Source organism: Staurois parvus, unplaced genomic scaffold (assembly GCF_062004578.1).
Source record: "Staurois parvus isolate SC_StPar_1 unplaced genomic scaffold, SC_StPar_1.0 ptg000988l, whole genome shotgun sequence".
Taxonomy (NCBI): Eukaryota; Metazoa; Chordata; class Amphibia; order Anura; family Ranidae; genus Staurois; species Staurois parvus.
The window spans coordinates 4,521,385-4,543,997 of record NW_028318784.1 but is presented as its reverse complement, the minus strand read 5'-3'; the positions used below and the strand labels follow the sequence as shown (position 1 = coordinate 4,543,997).

Here is a 22,613-nt window from a genome sequence, read left to right as displayed (position 1 = left end):
CCCAAGTGCCCTATGCACGGTTTTGAGTCGGTTGATAGGCATTTGCCAAGTGTTAAAACTGCACCACAAACGCTTATAATGAAGTTAAATGGTATTATCGCTCCCCAAATGCCTTGCAAGCACGTTGCAACACCGGCGCAAACGCCTGCCAGGCATTTGAGGAGCGGCACCATAGACTTGAAGGAGAGGCTTCAACTCCTCCTGACTCAACAAGAGGCGTCAGTTTGCTGCAATGCGACACAATGCTACCGCTTCAGTGTGAACAGCACTGCGTGCTGCCATGTGCAGAATTTTCATACGTATTTGAGAAGCATTAAAAACGCTTCCCAAACGCCTGTCTGATGCCTGGTGACAAAGCTAGTGTGAACTGAGCCTGAATTTTGTACCAAGTTCCTTTTCCCACTTATCCATAAACGGTGGCAGGACAGTTTCAGATCATTCCATAAGGATTTTATATATACGAAAGAACTTGCTTTTGCATAGTATCTAGACTAAAGAGTTTTTCAAATGGATACATATCCTTCTCTGTTCTTAGTGGCTGCGGGAGCATTGCAACAAAATGTCTTAATTGACAGTAACGTCACTTATCCAACATAGAAAATATTTCTATCCTATCCTTTAAATCTAAAAAAGAACATAACTGGCCATTGTCAGTGATATATTTTAAATGTGCATTTCTATCCTTTATCCATTTGCCTGCTATATTCTCTATCCCCGTGGGGAGGGGGGGGGAAAGGGGGAAGGAATTCTGTTCCCCCAAGTGGTATTAACAATGAATTGTACTCCCACCCCTTTTGTTTGTGAATTCTATGCCATATCCTAAAAACATACCATGTTAAAAATTAATTTTCTATCTTTATCCATCTTTTCCTCCCTGGGTTGTAAGTCCAATCTGCTATTCGTGAAATCAACACAGAACAATAATATCTCCTAAAATCCGGCACATTTAGTCCCTCATTAATTCTATCTCTACATAGTAGTTCATATTTAACTCTCAGCTTTTTATTCACCCATATATATTTTAGTATCATCTTTTTTATGGTTTGAAAAAATTACCCCGGTAAATATATTGGGAGCATGTGTAATTTGTAGAAAATCTTTGGAACTATCAACATCTTGACCATGTTTATACGCCCTATCCACAAAAGTGATTCTATTGATAGTCTCCTCAGTTCTTCCCTCAAATCATTTATCAATGGAATGTAATTTTTCTGGTATACGGTATATTCTTTAAGGAAGGAGTTAACTTTACACCTAGGTAACTCAATTCCTTTTCTCTCCTTACAAAGGGAAGGTTTTCTGTAAGATCTGTTTTATCTTTCTTCAAAACATTAATATTTAATATCTCAGATTTTGTAGGGTTGATTTTCAAGTTCTTTAGTTCTCCGTATTGTTTTAAGTTTTTCATTAGATTTGGTAAGGTCACTCTAGGAGTTATAATATAGAATAACATATCATCGGCATATGCAGCCACTTTATGTTCGTCATCTCCTACACCAATTCACTTTTATATCTATATTCATTTGTACAGTCGCTAAAAGCAGTTCCAAAGATATAACAGAAAGTAGCAGCGAAAGTGGGCATCCCTGCCATGTTCCGTTATACATTTTAAAGAACTGTGATAGGGGTGTGCTGATGTCTGGGGGAGTGGCATGAACATGGTGCTGGGAGACTGCTAAGTGAGTCAGGAGCTCCAGACGCCCGCCATGAGGAGATAACCTGGGGCCTGATCTGCCTTTATCTTACCCTGCATCCTACATGATCCTGTGGATGGTTCCGGTCAGTGTTGAGGTGTCCCTGAGGTACGGTCGCGAGGAGGAGGGCAGCGGCGGTGGTCTCTGGTGGAGGGACCAAAGGTCTGAGGCCGGGATCCTGGAGCTCCTGAAGGGATTGGTGCTGGCCGATGTAGTTACTTCCTGGATGCGGGCGGAGCCAAGAGAGGGAGGCTGAAGAGGTGCTTGAAAAAGGAAGGTCCTTAGAAGGAACGGTCCATGAGTTGAGGCATTAAGCTGGCTGGACAGTGGCTGAAGAAGAGGGACACACCACAAGAGACCCGAAGGCCAGGAGAAACCCCAGGACTCCAGGATACAGGACTTCCTGGGCTCCCGCCCAGACCCCCGCTCAGGTGATCCTGCATATTGGAGTACAAGACTCCGACTAGGATAGAGGAACGTATAAAGTCAGACAGATGCAGAAGCCCAGGATTAGAGTGTGAAGGTGAGTTGCCGTGGGCAACGGCAGGAGATTTAAGTCCTTATTTCTTCTGTTGCAACTGTATACCTGAGCTGTGGGGCTGGACGGTTAGAAGACAAAGGAGCTGGGGTTACTCAGGATTCTAGTAGTGTTATTAATAAAGTGTGTGCTTTAAATGCTACTTGGGATTTTAAAGTCATTGCAGAAGAACAAGGAGGTCAGGTCCTCCGGGGGTGTGGGAACATTGTATTTTGAACATTGAGTGAAAAATCTGCGGCTAAGAGTAGCTAATATGAAGAACAGATCCACTAAAGGGGGGGGTAGGGTGGAAAAACCCAACAGTCCAATTTAACTGCTAGCACAATAAAGAAATACTTGCCATCACAGAAAAAAAGCCCAGAGAGATTGGGGAAACATCAGGAAAGAATTAAAAAGTTTGATGGAGGGCAGTCCAGACTGTCATTTGGTGTACGGGAAGAGACTCAGAGTAATGAATCGATAAACAATAATAGTGTAAATGATCAAAATGTCTACGAACAACAGGGAGTAATATCACAAATCCCTACAAAAATAGAGATGGTAGAAATGTTTTCAAAACTGGAACTTTCTATGAAAAATTAAATGGCAGTGATTCATAAAGATCTTGGATGAGTGTTAACAAGAATAGAAGATGTGGAGGAGAGAATGGAGACACAAGCTCACCAGATATATAATCTGGAAACGCAGTTGGAGGAGATGCAGGGAACGGAGGAAATTGTCTTCAAAATTGGAGGATCAAGAAAACAGAGAGAAGAAATAACTTCAGGATCAGGGGCCTCCCAGAGGATTCACATGAGGAGGATCTATGGGGAAAAATAAAGCTGTTTAACCCATTGACAGGTAGATCAGCCACAGACCCTCTGAAGATTGAGAGATAATACAGAATAGGACACCCGCCAGGAGTAACATCAAACACCCCCAGAGATGTGATTGTCCGATTCTATCATTATGAGGACAGAGAAAGAATATGGAAAAAACTGCGAGAGATAAAATTCAGAGAAACAAAATTACAAGTCTTTGCAGATATTGTCATGGAGACTTTATCCAGAAGAAGACTGATGAGACCCTTGTTGGATCAGATGAGGAAAAAGGGAATTCGTTATAATTGGGAATTACTGGTATGTCTGATCGGGTGGAAAGATGGAAAATCAGCAAAGATAAGCTTCCCAGAAGAACTAAGTGACGTTTGTGAAAAATTAGAACTGCAGAATGTGGGAATTGTGGGGTGGTCGGAGGGATCAAGTGAAAGTGTAAGGTTAAAAAAAGAGAAGTAGCGGTCAGTGAGTAAAAAGAGAAGATAGATAGAATTGGGGGGAGGTGTGGTGGGGTGGGGGTCTGTGGGAGAGAGTTAGAAGGACAGGGAGCTCTAGGGGATGAACTATGGTTTTCCTCCTTTCTCTCTTCTTTCTCCTTCTCACCCCTCCCCTCGTGTTCCCCAGTAGATGTTCAGGGAAGATAGGTATAGGGCATCGGGAGGCCAAACTGGATATTAAATACTTAAAGCCCTTGTTAAGAGCTGGGAGCAGGAGTAGGCGTCCATGTTCAGAGTGTTACCCCAAATTAGGAATCATCAGTGGGGGAATACCACATCAGATTCCAGAGCAATGTATAGGCCAGGGGTTCTTAGTAATTTAGGTAAGGGTTGGAGGGGGTGGGAGGGGAGAAGGGGAGTGGTGGGATGGAAGGGATGGGGGTGGGGCAGAGGGGAAGGAAGGTCCATGAGATGGATATATAAATAAAATCAAACCACGGAAGACTCCAGTCCATTTATTTCACAAAGCTGCAAATATTAAAGAGGATAACCACCTTTACAAAAACCTAATTGGATAAATATTGTGAAACATCAAACTTCATGCAACATGCATATTCACTATCAAGACCTATGAAAGGCAATCAGAACAAATAAATAAATACTATTGTGTGAATTCCAATAAACATATGTATACAAAAGAAAAACTGTGGAATGTGATCAAATCAACAAAACAATGGCGTAATGTCCATATAAACATATAGTAAAGTTCATAGAAGGATAAAGACTGCACAGTCAGTGATAACGCTATAAATCGATGCTGTAGGTGCAATATGGGTAGTCTTCCTTCAAATATTCACCAAGATGTGTACCACCACCAAATAATTAAATGGAGGCTTACCAGAATTGGAGACCCCTTAATTATAGGGAGTCCCAACCAGCATTACAATGAGATATTAGCAGGTTCTCCATGCGATATCCATAACAGGGATCTTACAAACCTCCAAACACAAATGTGAAATCGGAAAACGGTGCCAAATAATTTCATGAAAGAAAAGACAAGCCTCTCATAGTGTAATACATATCAAACTCCTTTATTTGCGCAAATAAAATCCTACTTACAAGCTGTAAAACAATTAAAAGCATTCAAAAAGGTATAGGTATGAGGGTCTTCATAGTACATATGCATGCTGTATGAAGTTTGTTGTTTTGCATAGTGCAATATTTATCTAATTACCCATGAGATGGATAGTCTAAACCATTTTACTTCCAAACAAGAAAGAGAACAGAAATACTAAATAACTATGAGTCTGATTAATTTTATGACATATAACGTGAAAGGGTTAAACTCTCCTACTAAAAGACAAAACTATTTAGAGAAGTTCATCAATTCTCCGCAGATGTGTTTTTGCAAGAGACACATTTAACACATGACTCTAATATTAAAATACATTTGAGGTACTATCCAATATGGTATTATGTGGACTCACCAATAAAGAGAGCTAAAGGAGCAGCAATTGGGTGCTCAAAAAAATGTGGGTTTTGTTGTGGAGGAGAGATTGGTGGACCCAGAGGGCCAGTTCCTATGTTTAAGAGGGAAAATAGGGGAACAAACCTATACCTTTGTTTAATATATATGGCCCGAATCAAAACCCAGAGGTGTTTTTGTATGGAGTGTTGGGGAAAATTATAGAGTTTAAGAGGGGGACGTTCGTCTTGGCAGGAGATTTTAATCTCTGTCTTGACCCATGGATGGATATGTCATCGAATGCGCAGAAAGGAGGAGGTAAAAAACAAAGAATGTTGAAAAAGAAGTTACATCAAAGTCAGTTAATGGATACATGGAGGGTGAAACATCCCAGAGAAAGAGATTATACCTTCTCTCTGGCACATAGCTCATACTCACGGTTGGATTATAATGATCGAGCATAGACAAAAGGATTATTTGGTTAAATCTAATATTGAAATTATGTCTATCTTGGATTATGCTCCTGTTATGGCGAGATTAAAGGTAGGAGGAGAATGGAACAAAAGGGCAATGTGGAGACTAACTGAGTCACTTATACAGGACCTTGAAATAGAGATGAGACTAAGGGTGGAAACAGAGCAATTTTTTCTGTTAAAATTAAACTGAGGAAGTCTCGGTGGCACGTAAGGCATATGTGAGGGGAATCCTGATAGCTGCAGGAGCGAAAAAAAAAAGAAGAAAGATCAGGAGTGAAAAATAAAGGAGGTGGCGGAGGAACTGTATAGATTAGAACAGGCACATAAAAAGACAGGACACAGGTTTTTTCGAAGATCACACTTAAAAGAGAAGAGTTAAAAGAGCTATTGGAACCAGAATCAAGGAAGATTTTTAATAGGATTGCAAAGGAAAGATATCGGTGGGAGAATAAGCCAAGAAAATATTTGATGAAAAGACTTAAGGAAAAAAAATAAAAACATTATATTGAAAAAATTAAGGGCAAAAAAGGAGAACTGGTTTACTCCACCACCGATTATCGCTGAAGCATTCCAAAAATTATATAATAAGCTGTATGATGTCTAACAACCTGAAAGCTACAGAGGGAGGAAAGAGGGGGAAACAGAATATTTTAAAGGCAGTGGACCTGCCAAAAATAGCAAAAGAAAAATGAGTGTCTTTAGAACAAGCTATCACTAAGGAGGAAATTAATATGGCATTGAAGAATACAGCAGGGAGGGGGGGCCCAGGACCCCAGGACCCGACAGGTATACGGGTGAGTAATATAAGAAATTTAGAGACCAATTGGTCCCCAAGTTCTGTGTGTGTGTATATATATATATATATACACACATATATATATATATGTATATATATACACACATATATATATATATACATATATATATATATGACCTAGAAAAATGCAACTAAGTGTAACGCTACTAATATAAATAAATACAATGTATAAATATGTAAAGTGATCAGATCCTTCCAGGATCTATAAGTGCATAAATAAATGGTGATAAAGCGACAACAACAGAATAAATCCTGTAAATAAGTGAAAATAAATATCCACAATCCCCATTATCCACAATTGAGGGATCAACCACTCACTAAAACAGTAGTGCAAATAAGTGAATCCCCTATTATGGGGATATAATCCTATATAACAGTGATATGTGCCACAAAACACACTTAGCCACATACAAATGTCCCCATAAATAATAATTTAATTAGTTAATCATACACACAAAAATAGAATGTCCAAAATCGAAAAACATAAACTTGTGCTCCAACTTCAGAAACATGCAAGTGTTAACGTTCACATGTGGTCACAGCACAGGTGTAAATCCTCCAGTGGCCAGAATGCCCCCTCACCTCCTTACAGTGACCACAAGGGCCAGGTCGCTTTTAGGATCACACCACGATCCTCACAGGTATTAATCATCACAGGACCATCCCCTCACTTGATCCCATCAATGTTGGCACTTACTCCTCTCCTTTAAGATCTCCTCCAGCCATGGGTATCAACACTACCACTCACTCTCCATAAAGGATCATAGTAACAAAGCAAAGAGATCCTCCATAGTGTAATTATGTTTATTAAATAACACAATATCAGAATAAGAAATGCCCACTCACATTTGTCCCATAAAACAATCGCTTTTCACCTCATGCTATGAGTGTACTGCATGAGTAGTAAAAGGTGTACCAAAATGGCGCGCACGCCAGAAATGACACCACTGCGTATGTAAAGTTCCTCCCCACGTACCAACGCGTTACGTCACGCTAGTCACATGACTTCATCAGGGTATCATACCAGGAAGGGAGGGATAATGGTCTAAGATCATTGCTTCTCTTACAGAAGATAAAAAGAAAAAAATATCAACAATTATATTGTTGATTGACACTGAAAAAGCTTTTGATAGGGTAGACTGGGGGTTTATGATAGATACCCTAGAGGTCTGGGAAATAGGTACTAAGATGATGGGTTGGATAAAAGAGCTCTATAATGGTCTGACAGCAGTGGTTAAGGTAAATGGGTCTCTCTCAGAGCCTTTTAGGATGTACAACGGTACAAGACAGGAATGCCCCTTATCCCGGTTATTATTTGTTTTACCCTTGGAGCCTTTTTTGGTGACGGTAAGAAATAGTGCAGATATTAGAGGAATTAAGATAGGTGAGATAGAGCATAAGGTAGCGAAATACGCTGATGATATATTGTTTAATATTGTGAACCTTGGGTTAACATTACCTAAATTAATGAGATTATTAAGAGTACAGAGAGCTTTCAAATTTGAAAATAAATCCCATAAAATCAGAGAACTTGAATATTAATATTTATAAGAAGGAGATGCAGACTGTACAAAAGAACTTCCCATTTTCACAGAGTGAAAAGGAATTGGGCTATCTAGGATTAAAATTGACTCCTTCTATAAAAATATATATAAGGTAAACTATATCCCATTAATAAATGAAATAAAGGAGGAGTTGAGACTTTCAAGGGGAAGGATCTCTTGAATTGGACATATAACTTTGGTTAAGATGTAATAATTCCCAAAATCCTATATAAATTTCATATGCTCCCATTCCATATTCCAAAATCCTTCTTTGTGATAATACAAAGATTAATACTTAAATATATATGGGCTAATAAGAAGCAGAGAATCAGGTATGAACTTCTGTGTAATAAGAAAGAAAAAGGAGGATTAAATTTGCCCAATATTAAGAATTATTACACTGTGGTGATACTTTCATGAATTGTAGATTGGACACAACTCACAGGGGAAGAGTTGGTTTAAAATAGAAGGCACTTGAAGTAATACACAATTAGAGAGGATTATTTGGATACCACAGGAGTTTCATAATATGGATGAGACTAGTAGTACACTGACACAGGAGGTGCTAAGAGTATGGGATGGATTACATAAACAAATGGATTGGAAGTATAATTCACTGTTGATTCCCCTGCTGGGTACAGATTATTTTCCATCAGGGAAGGATAATACTGTATCTCGGGGAAATTGTTTAAGGCTATAGATGCATGGTTGGGGGATATAATAGTTAAGGGGTAGCTGTGCACTTTTCAAGATTTAAAGAGTAAAAAGGAGATATCTGTTGGCATTGGTGGCCACCTTTATCATAGATGAAGTGCAGGCTGGCCACCTACAATCTAGCAAACAATGATCTCTGGTTGTTAGGATGCAGAACAATGGCCTGCATAGTGCACTGGTTGCCAGAGCACAGATGGCCTCCTAGAAGCAAAGGAGCTGGAAGTTGTTGTGACTTAGTGGTGGCAGTGATACTGCAATAAATAAATGGCTTCAAGATGCAGTAGGTGGAGGTTCAGTGGATGGGTTAACTGGCCATTGGCTTGTTCCATGAACTATGAACATGTAAAGCTCAGGTTAAAATCTACTTGGCCGCAAACTTGAAACTCATCCTTATTCAGCACAAAAAAAATAGTTTCAACAACAGTTGTAGGTTTTTGTTGCATACATTACTACTGCGCTATAGCTGATGGATGATGGTTACAGTGCGGTAGTTGAGTTCTGGGAGGGAGTCATATGACGTCCTCCCAGGACGCGCCCCTAGCGGCACGCAACTGGCGCGGTCTGTGATCACTATGTCCTTTGGACACAGCTGATCACATGAAATTTTAAAAGGCCAAACACAGAGGCCTTTTGCCATGTGATCAGCTGTGTCCAATCACTTGCCAATCAACAGCGTGAGGAAATTATTGCCAGTAACTGGCAACTGTCAAAGCAAACTTCTGCACTGATAATCAGGGTACTGATTATCAGGGCACTGATTATCAGTGCAGCTCCAGAAGTGCCCAACAGTGCTGCCCATCAGTGCCCAGCAGTGCTGCCCATCATTGCCCAACAGAGTTTTCCATCAGTTCCCAGCAGTACTGCCCAGCAGTGCTGCCAATCTGTGCTCATCAGTGCCACCTATGAGTTCCGACAGTCAGTACCATCAGTCAGTGCCACCAGTCAGTGTCCTTTAGTGCTGCCTATTAGAACCCCTCAGTGCTGTCTATCAGTGCCCATCATTGCCACCTATCAGTGACGCATATCAGTGCAGCATCTTCAGTGCCTCCTCATCAATGCCCACCAGTGCTACCTCATCAGTGCCGCCTCATCAGTGCCGCCTCATCAGTACAGCCTATCAGTGCCCATCAGTGCTGCCTATCAGTGCTGCCTCATCAGTGCCCATCAGTACCATCAGTGCTGCCTATCAGTGCAGCCTCATCAATATACATCAGTGATGGAGAAAAATTACCTGTTTGCAAAATTTTATAATAGAAACAAAGAAACTTTTTTTCCCCCAAATTTTTGCTCCTTTTTCATTTATAGTGCAAAAATACCACCAAAAGAAAGCTCTATTTGTGTGAAAAAAATGCTACAAATTCCATATGGGTACAATGTTGCATGACCGCCCAATTGTCATTCAAAGTGCGACAGTGAAAGCTGAAAGCTGAAAATAGGCCTGAGCATGAAGGGGGTAAAAGTGCCCAGTAGGCAAGTGGTTAATATAGAAATTAATACATACAGTATATGCCAGTCATTAATAAGCACACATTATGAACCCAGAAAGTGCACAATCAACATCAGAATTATGAATACCAATAATATTGCATGTCACCACTTTTAAGGATGTTAGATAAGAAGTGCAAGAGAAGCCCCTTCTTCAGCTCAATCTCCACCAGGTAGCTGTCAGGTACATTTTGACCAAACCTAGCAATAAGTGTATAATATAGTTCTGGTGGGTGAGTTTTCAATAGGTAAATATGGAATCTATAGTCTTTTGTAGTATGGATTGATAAATTCATATGCAAAAATCCTTGATTTTGGGAGATAATATTAATATTCATGATTTTACATTTACTGGATTTATAGTGTATGGTTATTAATTTCCATGGTGCGTATATATATATATATATATATATATATATATATATATATATATATATATATATAGAATGATGTAATGATTATTTATGACCATATAGGGTGTTGGGTTTATTTGACTTTCATACAGTTAGAGCGCTGGCACATTGGAAAGCCAAAATTGGACATCTACCTGTACAAATATGTTAAAAAAGTAAATAATGTTCATATTTACTGTATATGCAGTTAATGAGTGGTTCAGCAAAAAAGGGTGCCTGAGCAGATGAGATTAATTGCCAGGTGAGTGTTGAATCAGTGTAGCCTGACAAGCCCCCCCTTACTACAGGAGAGTAGTGTGCGTCAGGGGGCAACAAGTGTGTGTGGACAGACATGTAGGGAGAGTGTGTCCAGGTCCGTGAAACAGGCGTTTTTACCAGTCCAGTTTTATGATGAAAAGTGAAGGGGATCCCTGTGGTGCACAGTGAGATTGTATTTGAACAGGTAGGGAGTCTATATAGTGAAAATTGGCCAACGCTTGAAAAGGTGGAAGTAGAAGACCTACAGTACAATAACCTGTCTATTAAAAGATATAAAATCTTTATATCTCTCTTAAAACACAAGTTGGTGAGTGGACTGTGTCTGCACATTTTCTGAAATGAAGCACTATAGCAAATTGATTTTCAACAGCAGAGTCACATCAACCAACCAGGTAAACATGTACTTAGAGTCCATGATAACTATTGCATTTAATACATTGTTTTTAATGTCAATTTTTTTCAGGCCCAGACTAGAAATCTAATAATTCTAGCAGATGACAAAAAAGGGCAACGATTTCTTTCCAACAAGCTGAAAAGTATCTAATTCCACCAATAGAAGGCATTCATTATTTCCTTCAAGATTGCTATAAAGGGTCTGTTTTATGCCTGACCCTGACATCAGTCTGTAAGCAGGTGCAGTTCGCTAGTCTGCAACTAGGTGGCTGTGTTCCAAAACAATGTCTTGTTACAAAGAATAGTGTCATCAGGTGCAAGGTCCCTTTTATCTAGAGCCCTCCTGTAATTATGTTATAGGTACGTCAGTGCCCACATATAAGCCAGGTTGGGAGGAGCCCTAGTGTAGTTTGGAGCATGGAAGTCAGAGACCCCACCATCAGGCAGATGTATTCAGCAAGTCAAGGCTCTGGAAAGGGCTGAAGGACAGAGAGAGGTAGACCTGCACTCAGAAATGTTGGCTGTAGACATCTGGACTCTTATGGTGGAGGAGGCTAGAGTGGGTTACAAAAGGTCTTCTAGGACAAGCCAAGTGTTCCCTGGAGTGAAACTAACCTCCTATAGTAACTTGGAGAAGTGTAACCAAGGCAGAGGTGACTGCAATATTCCTGTCTCAGAAAGACTACCTGTAAGGAGCAGTGAGTTGACCACAGGAAGTCTAAGACAGGCCAGGACTCTCTGAGTGAGTACTAATAACCCTGGGAGGAGAGAAACTAATTAGGGAAAATGGCTTACTAAAAAGTACTTGTGCTGCTTCCACATGTGATTGCAGTGGAACGTCCACTATATTTGATTGACAAATTGCTATCAAGTGACCCTGGATAATATGTCTATGTAATGTGACTTTAATGCCATCTATAAGTACCACCAGTAAAGTGCCGCAATCCTAATTTTTTGCTTGGATATTCATTACTTGGGATATAAAGGTCAATGGCCGGGAATGTTATGAAGAGGCCTCTGGTATGGAAAGGGGCACAAGATGGCAGATGGTTGTAACCTCAAGCAGGTGGGTTGTTTTTCTAGTAGGAGAAGAAGCTCTTGGTGCCATTACTGGAAATTCACAAGCCCCCTAAAAAAGCATTGAATTGACATTCATGCCCACAATTAGTAAAAGATGAGATCTGACTTTATGACCAGTGTTTTGTAAATCAAAACATATGTAACCTTAAATAGAGACCTGAAATTGCAGTCATTTTTAGCAAAAGGCAAACTGACAGATTCTGGCTCAGGTAAAGCAATGCTAAGAGCAAAGCTAAAGTACAATCTGCAGGAACCTATTGCAGCAGAAGAGATTTTACTTTTCTGAAGTAAACTGATTGAAAAGTGTGTGTGTATATATATACTGTATATATATATATATATATATAAAACTTTGTCCACTGCAAGCTCGAGTATTTCTTGTTTAAACAAAATAATGGAGAAAAACAGAATCTGAACATTTCATTTACAAGTGTGATACATTTATTTATATCTTTTACTTGATTTGTAAGTCAAATGCAATTCCAGATAAAATATGCAAGCAATAAAATATGCAAATGCTGAATATTCAGAATGATGTGTATTATTCCTTTATTCATGATTAACTAGAGCAGACAGTCAGCATTGTTCCTAAATACATTCTGTGGGATGCCAATTTACTAAAGCAGATACTTAGAAGGGAGAAAAAAATCTGCTTCAAAAGGCTTGCTAGATTATGATTCTTCTTATATCCCCAAAATAGGTCATGAATAAGAAAAAAGAAAGAACATAGGGATAAATGGCTGAAATATAAAGGATGAATAGAAGACATGTAACTCTATAGATATATAGAAATCGTTACAAGATATTATAAAAGAATCATGTTATGGGTTTCTCTACTTTTTAGGAAAAGTGCACACATTTTATTCTGATTGTTTTCCTGCTGGCTATCAAAAACTGAAATTTTTTCATGTTGCTGAAAAATGATGTCAAAATCAGTATCGACCATCTTTGTAATAAGTAAATGACAACTTCACAAGGATTACTCCTGGTCACATGTTAGATAGCAGTGTATTTGCCCGCAATAATATAGCACACAACTGAATAAATGCAACTATGCAATAAATCACTGTTAAGAATTTTACAGCGCAGCTCCTACATTACTGATATAAGCAATTGTATAAGACTTTATTTTAATACATGTTAAGCTCCTTACCTTACTTGAAGACCTACAGTACCATCACTAGCTTGCACTAATATTGCAAATGGCCCAGCCGAGCTTGACAGCATAGGTGATGTTATGTTCACATATCTAGAGAAGAACAAACATTATTTTTATTACATGATATATCATATAAGATATTGAAAACCCACACACGAAGGCGATACAAAAAAAACAGTAATACTGTGGTTATCTATTCATTTGTATTTTAGGAAATTTGAAGGCACTGGTTATGTATTCTATTTTCTTATTAAAAAATGAATGGTCTTCATTAAAAATGAATGGTTTTAAATAATCTTAAATAATCTGTGGTTGAAATGACTGGTGGAAAAAAAGTGTCTGAATCTAATTTTAGTGAGATAATACAGATATAGATGGTTCTTACTGGGTAGGAAGATCTATCAGAAATGTTGTCTGTGCTGCCTAATGGTCATGTACCTTTAATGTTGCTGGGGCAATAGAAAGAGGAAGATAGTCTACCTAATGGTTGCTTTTTTTTTAGCACAATGGACACTTCCTATATATGAGTTCTTAACTAGGATGTTTTCTTGGCAAATATAAAATGTAAAATAAGCAGGTGTCCCAGTTTAATTGACGTGCTGCTTCTCCACCTCCACTTCAAACACACATACGTGTGTGTGTGCGCACGAGTGTGTGTGTGTATATATACTGTGTATATATATATATATATATATATATATATATATATATATATACCTTGATAATTGTCCATAATTGCCTGTTTAGTGAATAAACCTGATTTGTGACAATCTAAAGGCTAGGCAAGTAGAACCAATCAGATGTTGCAGTGATAATCCCTGTACTGCATCTGTATGAAATTAGTTGCTAGTTTAAAAAACTTGAAAGGTAAAATGGGGAACAGGATCTGGGATTCACACCCCATCATCAGTTTCTTACCTCTCATTGTAGAAATTCCATGATACTGGCTCTCCAACCAGTCAGGGAGCATGGTGTTTGAAGTGAGCTCCTGCCAGGAGTCCTAATTCATTGGAAAGCCAGTACCACTTTCCACTTTCTGATCTCCCCACTGGCATATTATCTTCCTGCCTGAAGATTCAGACTGAAAGAGAAGTGTTTCCACACTTCTCTTTGAAGCAATTCCACTCAGTAGGAGAGCTTTCCCATATCCCCTTTGGCACAGTGAAAAATAAATATTGAAGCTCTTCTCTTACGACGGAGCCGGTCAGAAGGAAATCCGGCTCAGCAGGGACCAGTCGAGATTTAATCCATCTATGGGTAGGCTGATTGTGCCCAAGTTGATCCAACAACTGACTTCAGTACAACCAGCCTGTTAGATTTTTAGCATGTGATTACTGCCCACGGCTATAACCGCTAGCAGTAATCATTGTGTTCTGCCAGCAAGGAAGTCTCCCTGTCAGCAGAACACAATAGTGCTGAGGGAGACATTCCCCCTTCAACACTGTCTTTGTTGATGTGGAAATCAAGTGGTTGTCTTTCCTTCCACTCATGGTGGATGGAAAGAAAATTGAATCATCTATGGCTTGCCTTAGTTCTACAGATAAACATTTAAGGCATGACAAAGGGTTCCAAAAACATTACAGTTAACCTAAAGAGACAGCACTGCATTGCAGATTTAGCAGTTCCCTTTGTCTGATATGGAATGAGTCACTGCTCACTTACATTCCCTTTAACACCAAATAAAGAAGGTTTGTGTTATGAAGAATTGCTAAATCTGTTTGACCTATTAAATTATTTCATGTAATGCACAAGTGATATTTCTGGTTACTTATGTTTAAAAAAGGAAAATATCCATCGACTTAAGAAACTGCAATAAAGCAAAATAAACATTACATCCTAATGCCTACAAGCTCGTTAAATCAATATTTTACTACATTTATTACATGCTTGTAGCAGTTAATATTTTTTATTTTTAGAAACATTTTTAAAGCATGATTCACATTTACCAAATAAACTCCCTATTCAGATAATCAGATATATATACAGATATATACAGATACGGTATATCTGTAGATAAAACAAACTGTGCAGCTTTGACCAAAGTTGAACAATGCCCTTGCTACAGGTGTATAAGTGTAGGCCATAAGTGTACGCACTTCATAAAAAAGGACTGGAATACTGCCAGGGGCGGACTGACCATTTGGAAACTTGGGCACTTCCCAAGGGCCCTGGGTCAGTAGGGGGCCCCATGATATGCCCCTGGTACCCTTTTCATAGGCTTTTTTGAGTTTGGGCAAGGACACAGGGGCCCCATGATCCCCTATTGCCCGGGGCCCCCATGTGCTGTCAGTCCACCCCTGAATACTGATAGGATGTTGCTAAGAGACACCTAGCTGTTACTGTTCACCTTCACCATAACAAGAGCAAACTCTTTCTTTGATTCAAACCCCCTCACATGCTTTTTGTCTCCCTTGATGCAGTAGTTCTGAGCTCAATATTTGAGAGATTGCTCCTGTGATGGTAAAAGTGAACAGTAACAGCTAGGTGTCTCTTAGCAACATCCTAGGAGTTTTCCAGTCAGCCTTCATTAGGATCATAAATGACCTACACCTATAGCAAGGGCATTATTCAACTTAGGTCAAAGATGCAATTTGCTTTTCTCTACAGGCATCCCTTACCTACATAGGCAGTTTTTTGATAAAGGTGAACTAACACTTTTTTGAAGCAGTTAACCTGATCAGCCAGGACCAACTTTTGTGGAAAGCTATTCTACGCAGCTCTTACAATAAAGATCCCCTTGTGCTTATGGAGGTTCAACTTCTCCCCTTCCAGACTCAAGAAGTACCTTTGGGTCTTTATTTGTTTAAAATTGAACTTCAACCAAACCATTTCCTCTGTGTTGGATAGTATGGAATAGGTTAGAACATCTGTCAGGTTTTATGCTCTCTGTGCCCCCATTGGTGGAGATGTCCCCATATTTCCTGTTATGTCAAAAATGGTATCCATCCCACTTTCTGTTCCAGCTACAACAATCATCAATATTAGATGACTGTTAGAATTAGAATTAGAAGAACATCTCCACAATTAAGACAGACAATAATAAAACCCTGACAAAAGTTCTAACCATGCCTTGATCTATACCCAGAAAAGTAGATTAGAAATATGATCGAGACACACTTTCAGCAAATATTTCTGTGATATTCAGTTTCTCAAATTAAAATTACATGTTTGACCCTCTCCTCAGAAATAGCTATTTGTGTGACAGAGAAACTATGACTTGTTACAGGCTAATTAAACTGCACTCCGAATATAATTTGAAAAATATACTTTACTATTAACATGGCAAAAGTTTTCATTACCATTTCAAAGGTATTTAAAAAAACTCCAGCAAAGTTTTCCTAATTATCAGATGGAGAGATCTCAGCTAAGAAGTATGCAGGCTCTGACAAGAAGTAGTTAACCCATGCTAAGCCAGATAAGGTCAGCTATTTCTTTTTTCCAGTGGTAAAATTTATGCAAACTAACATCTCACTCTGCAGAAAGGGAATTTGGCTGGGAGCTCTGACATGTCACTAATCCTGATCCAGTGCAGCTCTTGAAGATAATACCACCCAGACGCACATAAGCTCAGGTATAGAAAAATATGTTTGATTCCAATAGAATGTCCACTATTTTTCCTAGTTAATAAGCAGTAAGTCTGCTTGACATTTACTCTAAAACTGTAATATGTCAGATCTGAGGCTTAGAGATTACACACTGACAGATTTTAGAAGCGTTTATCTATATGACTTTACATGATGTACTGTATTATTTATATAAGTAGGTATTTTCTTTAAAAAAAAATTATTTCAGGATTATTATTTGGGGATTATCTGCTGTTTGGCAGAAGCAAAGTTAATGCCATCATTTTATTTTGTTCAAAAAGCGTGTGCTTAAGTAAACTGCTACAAAATTATAAAAGCAATCAGTGTAGTTATTAGCTTTCAATTTATTGGTTTATAGGAGGGTTGCTTTACAATGAACATAAATTGCACCAGGTGGTCTCTATTTCCATAGACGTCTTAAAGCCCAACTCCACTCTCCCATCCTCCAGTCCTGCCCTATCTTCCATGGATTCCCCCAGGATATATTTTTGTTTTTGTTAATTTTTTTATATACTATCCTTTTTCAGATGTCAGTGGGCCTTTCCTTATTATTATTATAATACAGGATATACACTATATAGTGCCAACAGTTTGTGCAGCTCTTTACAATATAAAAGGAGACAGTACAGTTAAACTACAAAAGGGCCCTGCTCATAAGAGCATACAATCTAATAGGGTGGGGCAAGTGGCACCAAAGGTTATAACCAGGCCAAGACTGGAGCAAAAAAGTAGGCCCCGGAAATTTTAGAATGAACAGCCAATTTTTCCAGGGACTGGGTGGAGAGGCGTTTACGGGGTGGTTGGTGACAGGATATTCATGGAATTGGTCCTCTTCATTGCAATGTAAAGGGGCACTGTGATCAAAAAAGGGAGTACCCCCCTTTTACTCTGCCTCCCCTGTACAGTACTACCTTTAGCAAGGCAGAGGCAGTATTTCGCCTGTTTGTCCACTCCAAGGTGTACCACCCTGCCAACAATGTCATCCTATCAGCAGAGCAGGGGGCGGGATGAGCTGCAGATCTGGATTATATTAGCAGTGATTAGCCGCTTATTATACAAAAAGAATCCCGCTCTACTGATAAGATGACATCATTGGAAAGTTGGGAGATACAGGCATGGCTGCATAGTGGGAGGTAAGTGGCGACGGTGGTCTGTGTTAGCCCTCTCCGGACCGTGCTCGCTGCTTACCTCCTGCTGTGTGGCCTGGTTATCAACAAGCCAAAGACCAGTACTGGTCTTTGGCCCAGGGGTTGAGGACCCCTGCATTAGCCAGCTCTTGTTATGCAGCTCGTTGTGCCCCATGGCCTAGTTATAACTGTGGGAGATAAACTGATGGAAGTGATAAACGTTCAGGCAGCCAGAGTAGGAGATAGCCGGACAGACTGAGGTAGAGAGTTCTAGAGGATGGGGGAGGCTCTGGAGAAGTCCTGGAGGTGGGAGGGGTATATGAGATAACTTGAGAGCAGAGAGGAAGGTTCTGGCGATATTTGGAGACAAGACCTGCGATGTAGCTCGGGTCGGAGTTGTAGATGGCTTTCTATGTTGTTGTTATATTTGATGGAATGCTCTTTCTCTTCACCTCACGCTGCCACTGGGTTGTTTTCAGTGATACGTCATAAACATAATGACGTTATTACTGTTTCCTGCATCATTTTACTTTGAGTCCAAGGGCAGCATGGTGACTCTCCTCATGGGGTGGTGCTATGTTACACTGCACTTACAGGAAGTGGGTTCAATGACATTGCATTGATGGCAAGCCTGTTGGGGGCAGCTTTTGAATTTTTTTTAGCTACTGGGGGACTCTTTTTTTATATATTAGTATAAATGAAAGTTTGGTGTTTAGATGAAACTGTGGTCAGACAAATTATCTTTTATTTACCTCTGTAGCTGCAGGCACTGTGGTAGCGTTATCTCACCCTGCTCAAAAAGAGGAATACATGCACAAAGAACAAAAGGTTTTGATAGTACAACACTATGACATTGATATATGTAATTGTACTAGAGCCTTTTCTTTGTCCAAGTTTGGCATATTTGTTTCAATTTGGCAGTTTTCCAACTTTGACCATAAAGTACAGCACCATGTTTGCACTGTTCCGGTATACCAGTTAACTTTTTAGTCTTTTGTAGATGTAGCAATTTCCCAAAACCAGTGTAGCTAGAAATGACATAAAAGTATAAACTGTAGTGGAGTTTTATGGATCAAACTAAACATGTCCCTTTTTTTCAAAAGATTGGAAAGTATGATTGAGTTTTGTATGATTTCAAGAGTGTCAACTCAGTGGAACAAATACCAAATCAAGCATCTGTATATATTGACAATATGCAAATAGCCAGAAGATGAAGATATCCCTGACATTTTCTTAGGGTCCATTGATACCACACTCTATGGTGCATTTAACGCATGTGTGTTAATGTGAATCGCATTAAGTTAGCGTGTTACTGCACATTGAGGTGTGCTGTGACAGATGCATTGAGGTGCCAGTTACAATGAATGGTACTGCAGTGCACTAATGTATGTAATATGAATTTCTATGCATTGTGGTAATGCATCAATTACTGCAGTGCACAGCTGTTAAATGGGTCCCTAAGCTTTTAGCATGAGTACTCCTACTGTTAAACACACTCTTTCCAATAATCACAGATATTAAATAGTATACTTCTCAACTGTCCATAATTTCACTGAAATTTACATGATTGGGGGCGTAATTGACAGGGAGCTACTTATAAAGCAATGAATGTGACTTGTATCAAATACTCCCTGGAGAATCTTCTAGGTCAGTGTATTTTAAATGACAGTAATTGTTCCTTCATCAGAGAACGTGGTGAAAGTCACATCCACTGCTTTATGAATAGACTTCCTAATAAAATCAGACTTTTTTCTCTATACTAGTCCTTTGTCAAAAGCTGACAACTTTCCTTTCAATTTTAGGCTTAACCTCGTTTTGCTTTTTTACTTTGTTTTCTTTAACACATTCATGTACTTTACATTTGCAATAAATTATCATAATATCAATATAATATCAATATATTATCATCATATCAAAAATCAGTTATTGCACTCTATACTAAATGGGGGTTTCAAGGACACCCTTTATGAAGTACAATATTTATATAGTTAATATGTCTGCAGCCTACGATACATGCTGAACATGTTTGGTCACTTGTAGTCTTAAGAAGCACACCTTATAAAAAATTACTGGTTCCAGGATGAAATCCTCTTTAGCTATATGACAGAGGTGTGGGTGGAACAGAACACAAGCAGATATCAATAGAGATTTTAGGGCCCCTAGACAAGTGGTTGTTTATTTTGGGGGGCTGAAAAAACAAGGAGTCAGACAAGGGGAAGGCTACTGGGCAATAATTCCAACACCTTGAGAGATATGCAGAAATATAAAAGGGTGGCAATAGGGCACATCAAGGGATAAATCCAGAGGCACAGAGCAGCATTCCTATACAGCAGGGACTTAGGACAACAATCTGGGCACATTGAGTAGCAGGTTACTATCTGGTACAGCAAAGTCCAGGGGCACTGAGCAGCAATTCAGGGACTCACCAGCCATCAGTGGCCTCAGCAGAGGAAGTCCAGGCAGGGTGGCAGGGTAAAGGAGGTCAGAGACAGAAGTCCTTCACAAACCCAATACGGGTCCTTGGAGGGCTGGGTGTCTTGGTCTCCCCATCATTGCCAGAAAGGCAGCAGTTGAAGGAAGTGCAGAGGATAGAGTAAAGTCCTAGAACTTCACACAGAACTGCAAGTCCCAGCATTGCTAATGCCGGGGGACATTTTTAAATGCCCCCTAGCATCCACTGCCATTGTGCGCTCCCTGGGAACACACGGCACTGAGATCTGTGCCCATACACAGATCGATGTACGGGACCGCTGTGTGAGGTTCCGATTCATGTGATCAGCGATTGGCCAATCACTGATCACATGAACAGTAGTAGACAAGATGTCAATTTCTGACATCATTGTTTACTACTTGTGAAATCTGTGAATGATTACAGTGGTCACATGGTACACGACTAGTCACAACAGCCTTGTACCATGTGACAAGCTGTGACCAATCACAGCCCTCACAGTATTTCTCAAAGGCTGCAGGAATGCTGCCAGAGAGGGTAAATATTTGCTTCTACAGCCTTTATGGGTTTAAAAGCAATCAGTGTAAAAAAAAATCTCCATCACCCCCCACAAGTAGTACAGTGTCACTGTGGTGACACTGTACTGCTAGGGTGATAGTATGTAAAAACAAATTACGTAAATAATAATATAAAGAAAAGAACATAAAAATGTAAAAAAAATAGCTGAATACATTTTGGTCAATATTTATGTGGAAGGATTATTTATTTGCAAAACTTTGTAAGAAAAACAATTTTTTTTCCACAATTTTTGGTCTTTTTCATTTATATTGCAAAAAAAAATCCCAGTGGTGAATAAATACCACCAACAGAAAGTTTAATCTGTCTAAAAAAATTTCTAAACATGTAATTTGGGTACAGTGTTGCATGACCGCACAATTGTCATTCATAGTGTGAAAGAGCTGAAAGCTGAAAATTGACCTGGACTGGAAGGGGGTGAAAGTGTCCGGACTTGAAGTGGTTAAGCATACAACCCCTGGGCGTCTGGCTTTATTCAGGTACAGGACACACTGTTGTCTGTGCTTTCTGCTGGATTCAATGTCCTCTCCTATCCCCTGTGGGGCACAGAGACTCATGGAACAATTAAGCAGATAAGCTGACTGATTTACACACTGTTGATTCCAACAAAACAAAACAAAAAAATATTTCTGTTGTTCACTACAAGCTAATTCAGAGGGACCCAGTGCATGCAAATGATGTATGTCATCAGCAGCCAGATATTGGAAAAAAAGATCTTTTATTTTATTAGAATAACAGCGGCAGTATAAAACTCCAATTCATAACAGTGATGTTTCAAGTCGTGTGAGCCTCTTTATCAAGTTACTAGTGACTTCAGGTTGAAGAAGCTAAACCAAAATTAAAAATAAATAATTGCATCCTTAGAGCCCTAAACCAGCTTTCTACAACCGGGGTGCTGTAGCATTCTGGGGTTCCCTCTAGCTTTTTCAGGGGTGCCTTATTATGCATAAAAAGTGCATCAAATTGCCCCAAATTTGTCAGCAGGCTATCAGGTGGATCAAGTCTGTCTTTTTTTTCTACAGAAAACCACAGGTTCGTAACCACTTCAAGTCCGGACACTTTTACCCCCTTCTAGTCCAGGTCAATTTTTAGCTTTCAGTGCTATCACACTTTGAATGACAATTGCGCGGTCATGCAACACTGTACCAATATGAATTTTTTTGCATTTTTTGAGACGGTAAAACTTTATATTGGTGGTATTTATTCACCACTGTGTGTGATTTTTATTTTTTTTGCTATAAATGAAAAAGTACAAAAATTTTGAAAAAAAGTGTTTTTCTTATAACATTTTGCAAATAAATAGTCTTTCTGCATAAATATTGGCCAAAATGTATTCGGTTATCTTTTTAGTAAAAAACAAAAAAAACAAATTAGTTTATAATCAAAAATTATAATTTTTCAAAATAGTTTTTACTTTTTATATTATTATTTATGTTTTTTTTTTTAACATACTGTCACCCTAGCAGTATAGTGTCACCATAGTGACACTGTACTACTCGTGGGGGGTGATGAAGATTTTTTTTTTTTTACACTGATTGCTTTTACACCCATAAAGGCTGTAAAAGCAATCATTCTCCTTCTATCTGGCT

The 22,613-nt window shown here is 39.1% G+C and overlaps 1 protein-coding gene across 1 annotated transcript in view; it reads right to left on the bottom strand.

The window, feature by feature from the left end:
• TMPRSS15 (transmembrane serine protease 15) overlaps positions 1-22,613 on the bottom strand; it is a 450,422-nt gene that overhangs the window by 106,177 nt on the left and 321,632 nt on the right. The window contains exon 20 of the mRNA XM_089657394.1: positions 13,283-13,378. Coding sequence (XP_089513520.1) covers positions 13,283-13,378 — 96 coding nt within the window. The remainder of the gene's footprint in view (positions 1-13,282; positions 13,379-22,613) is intronic.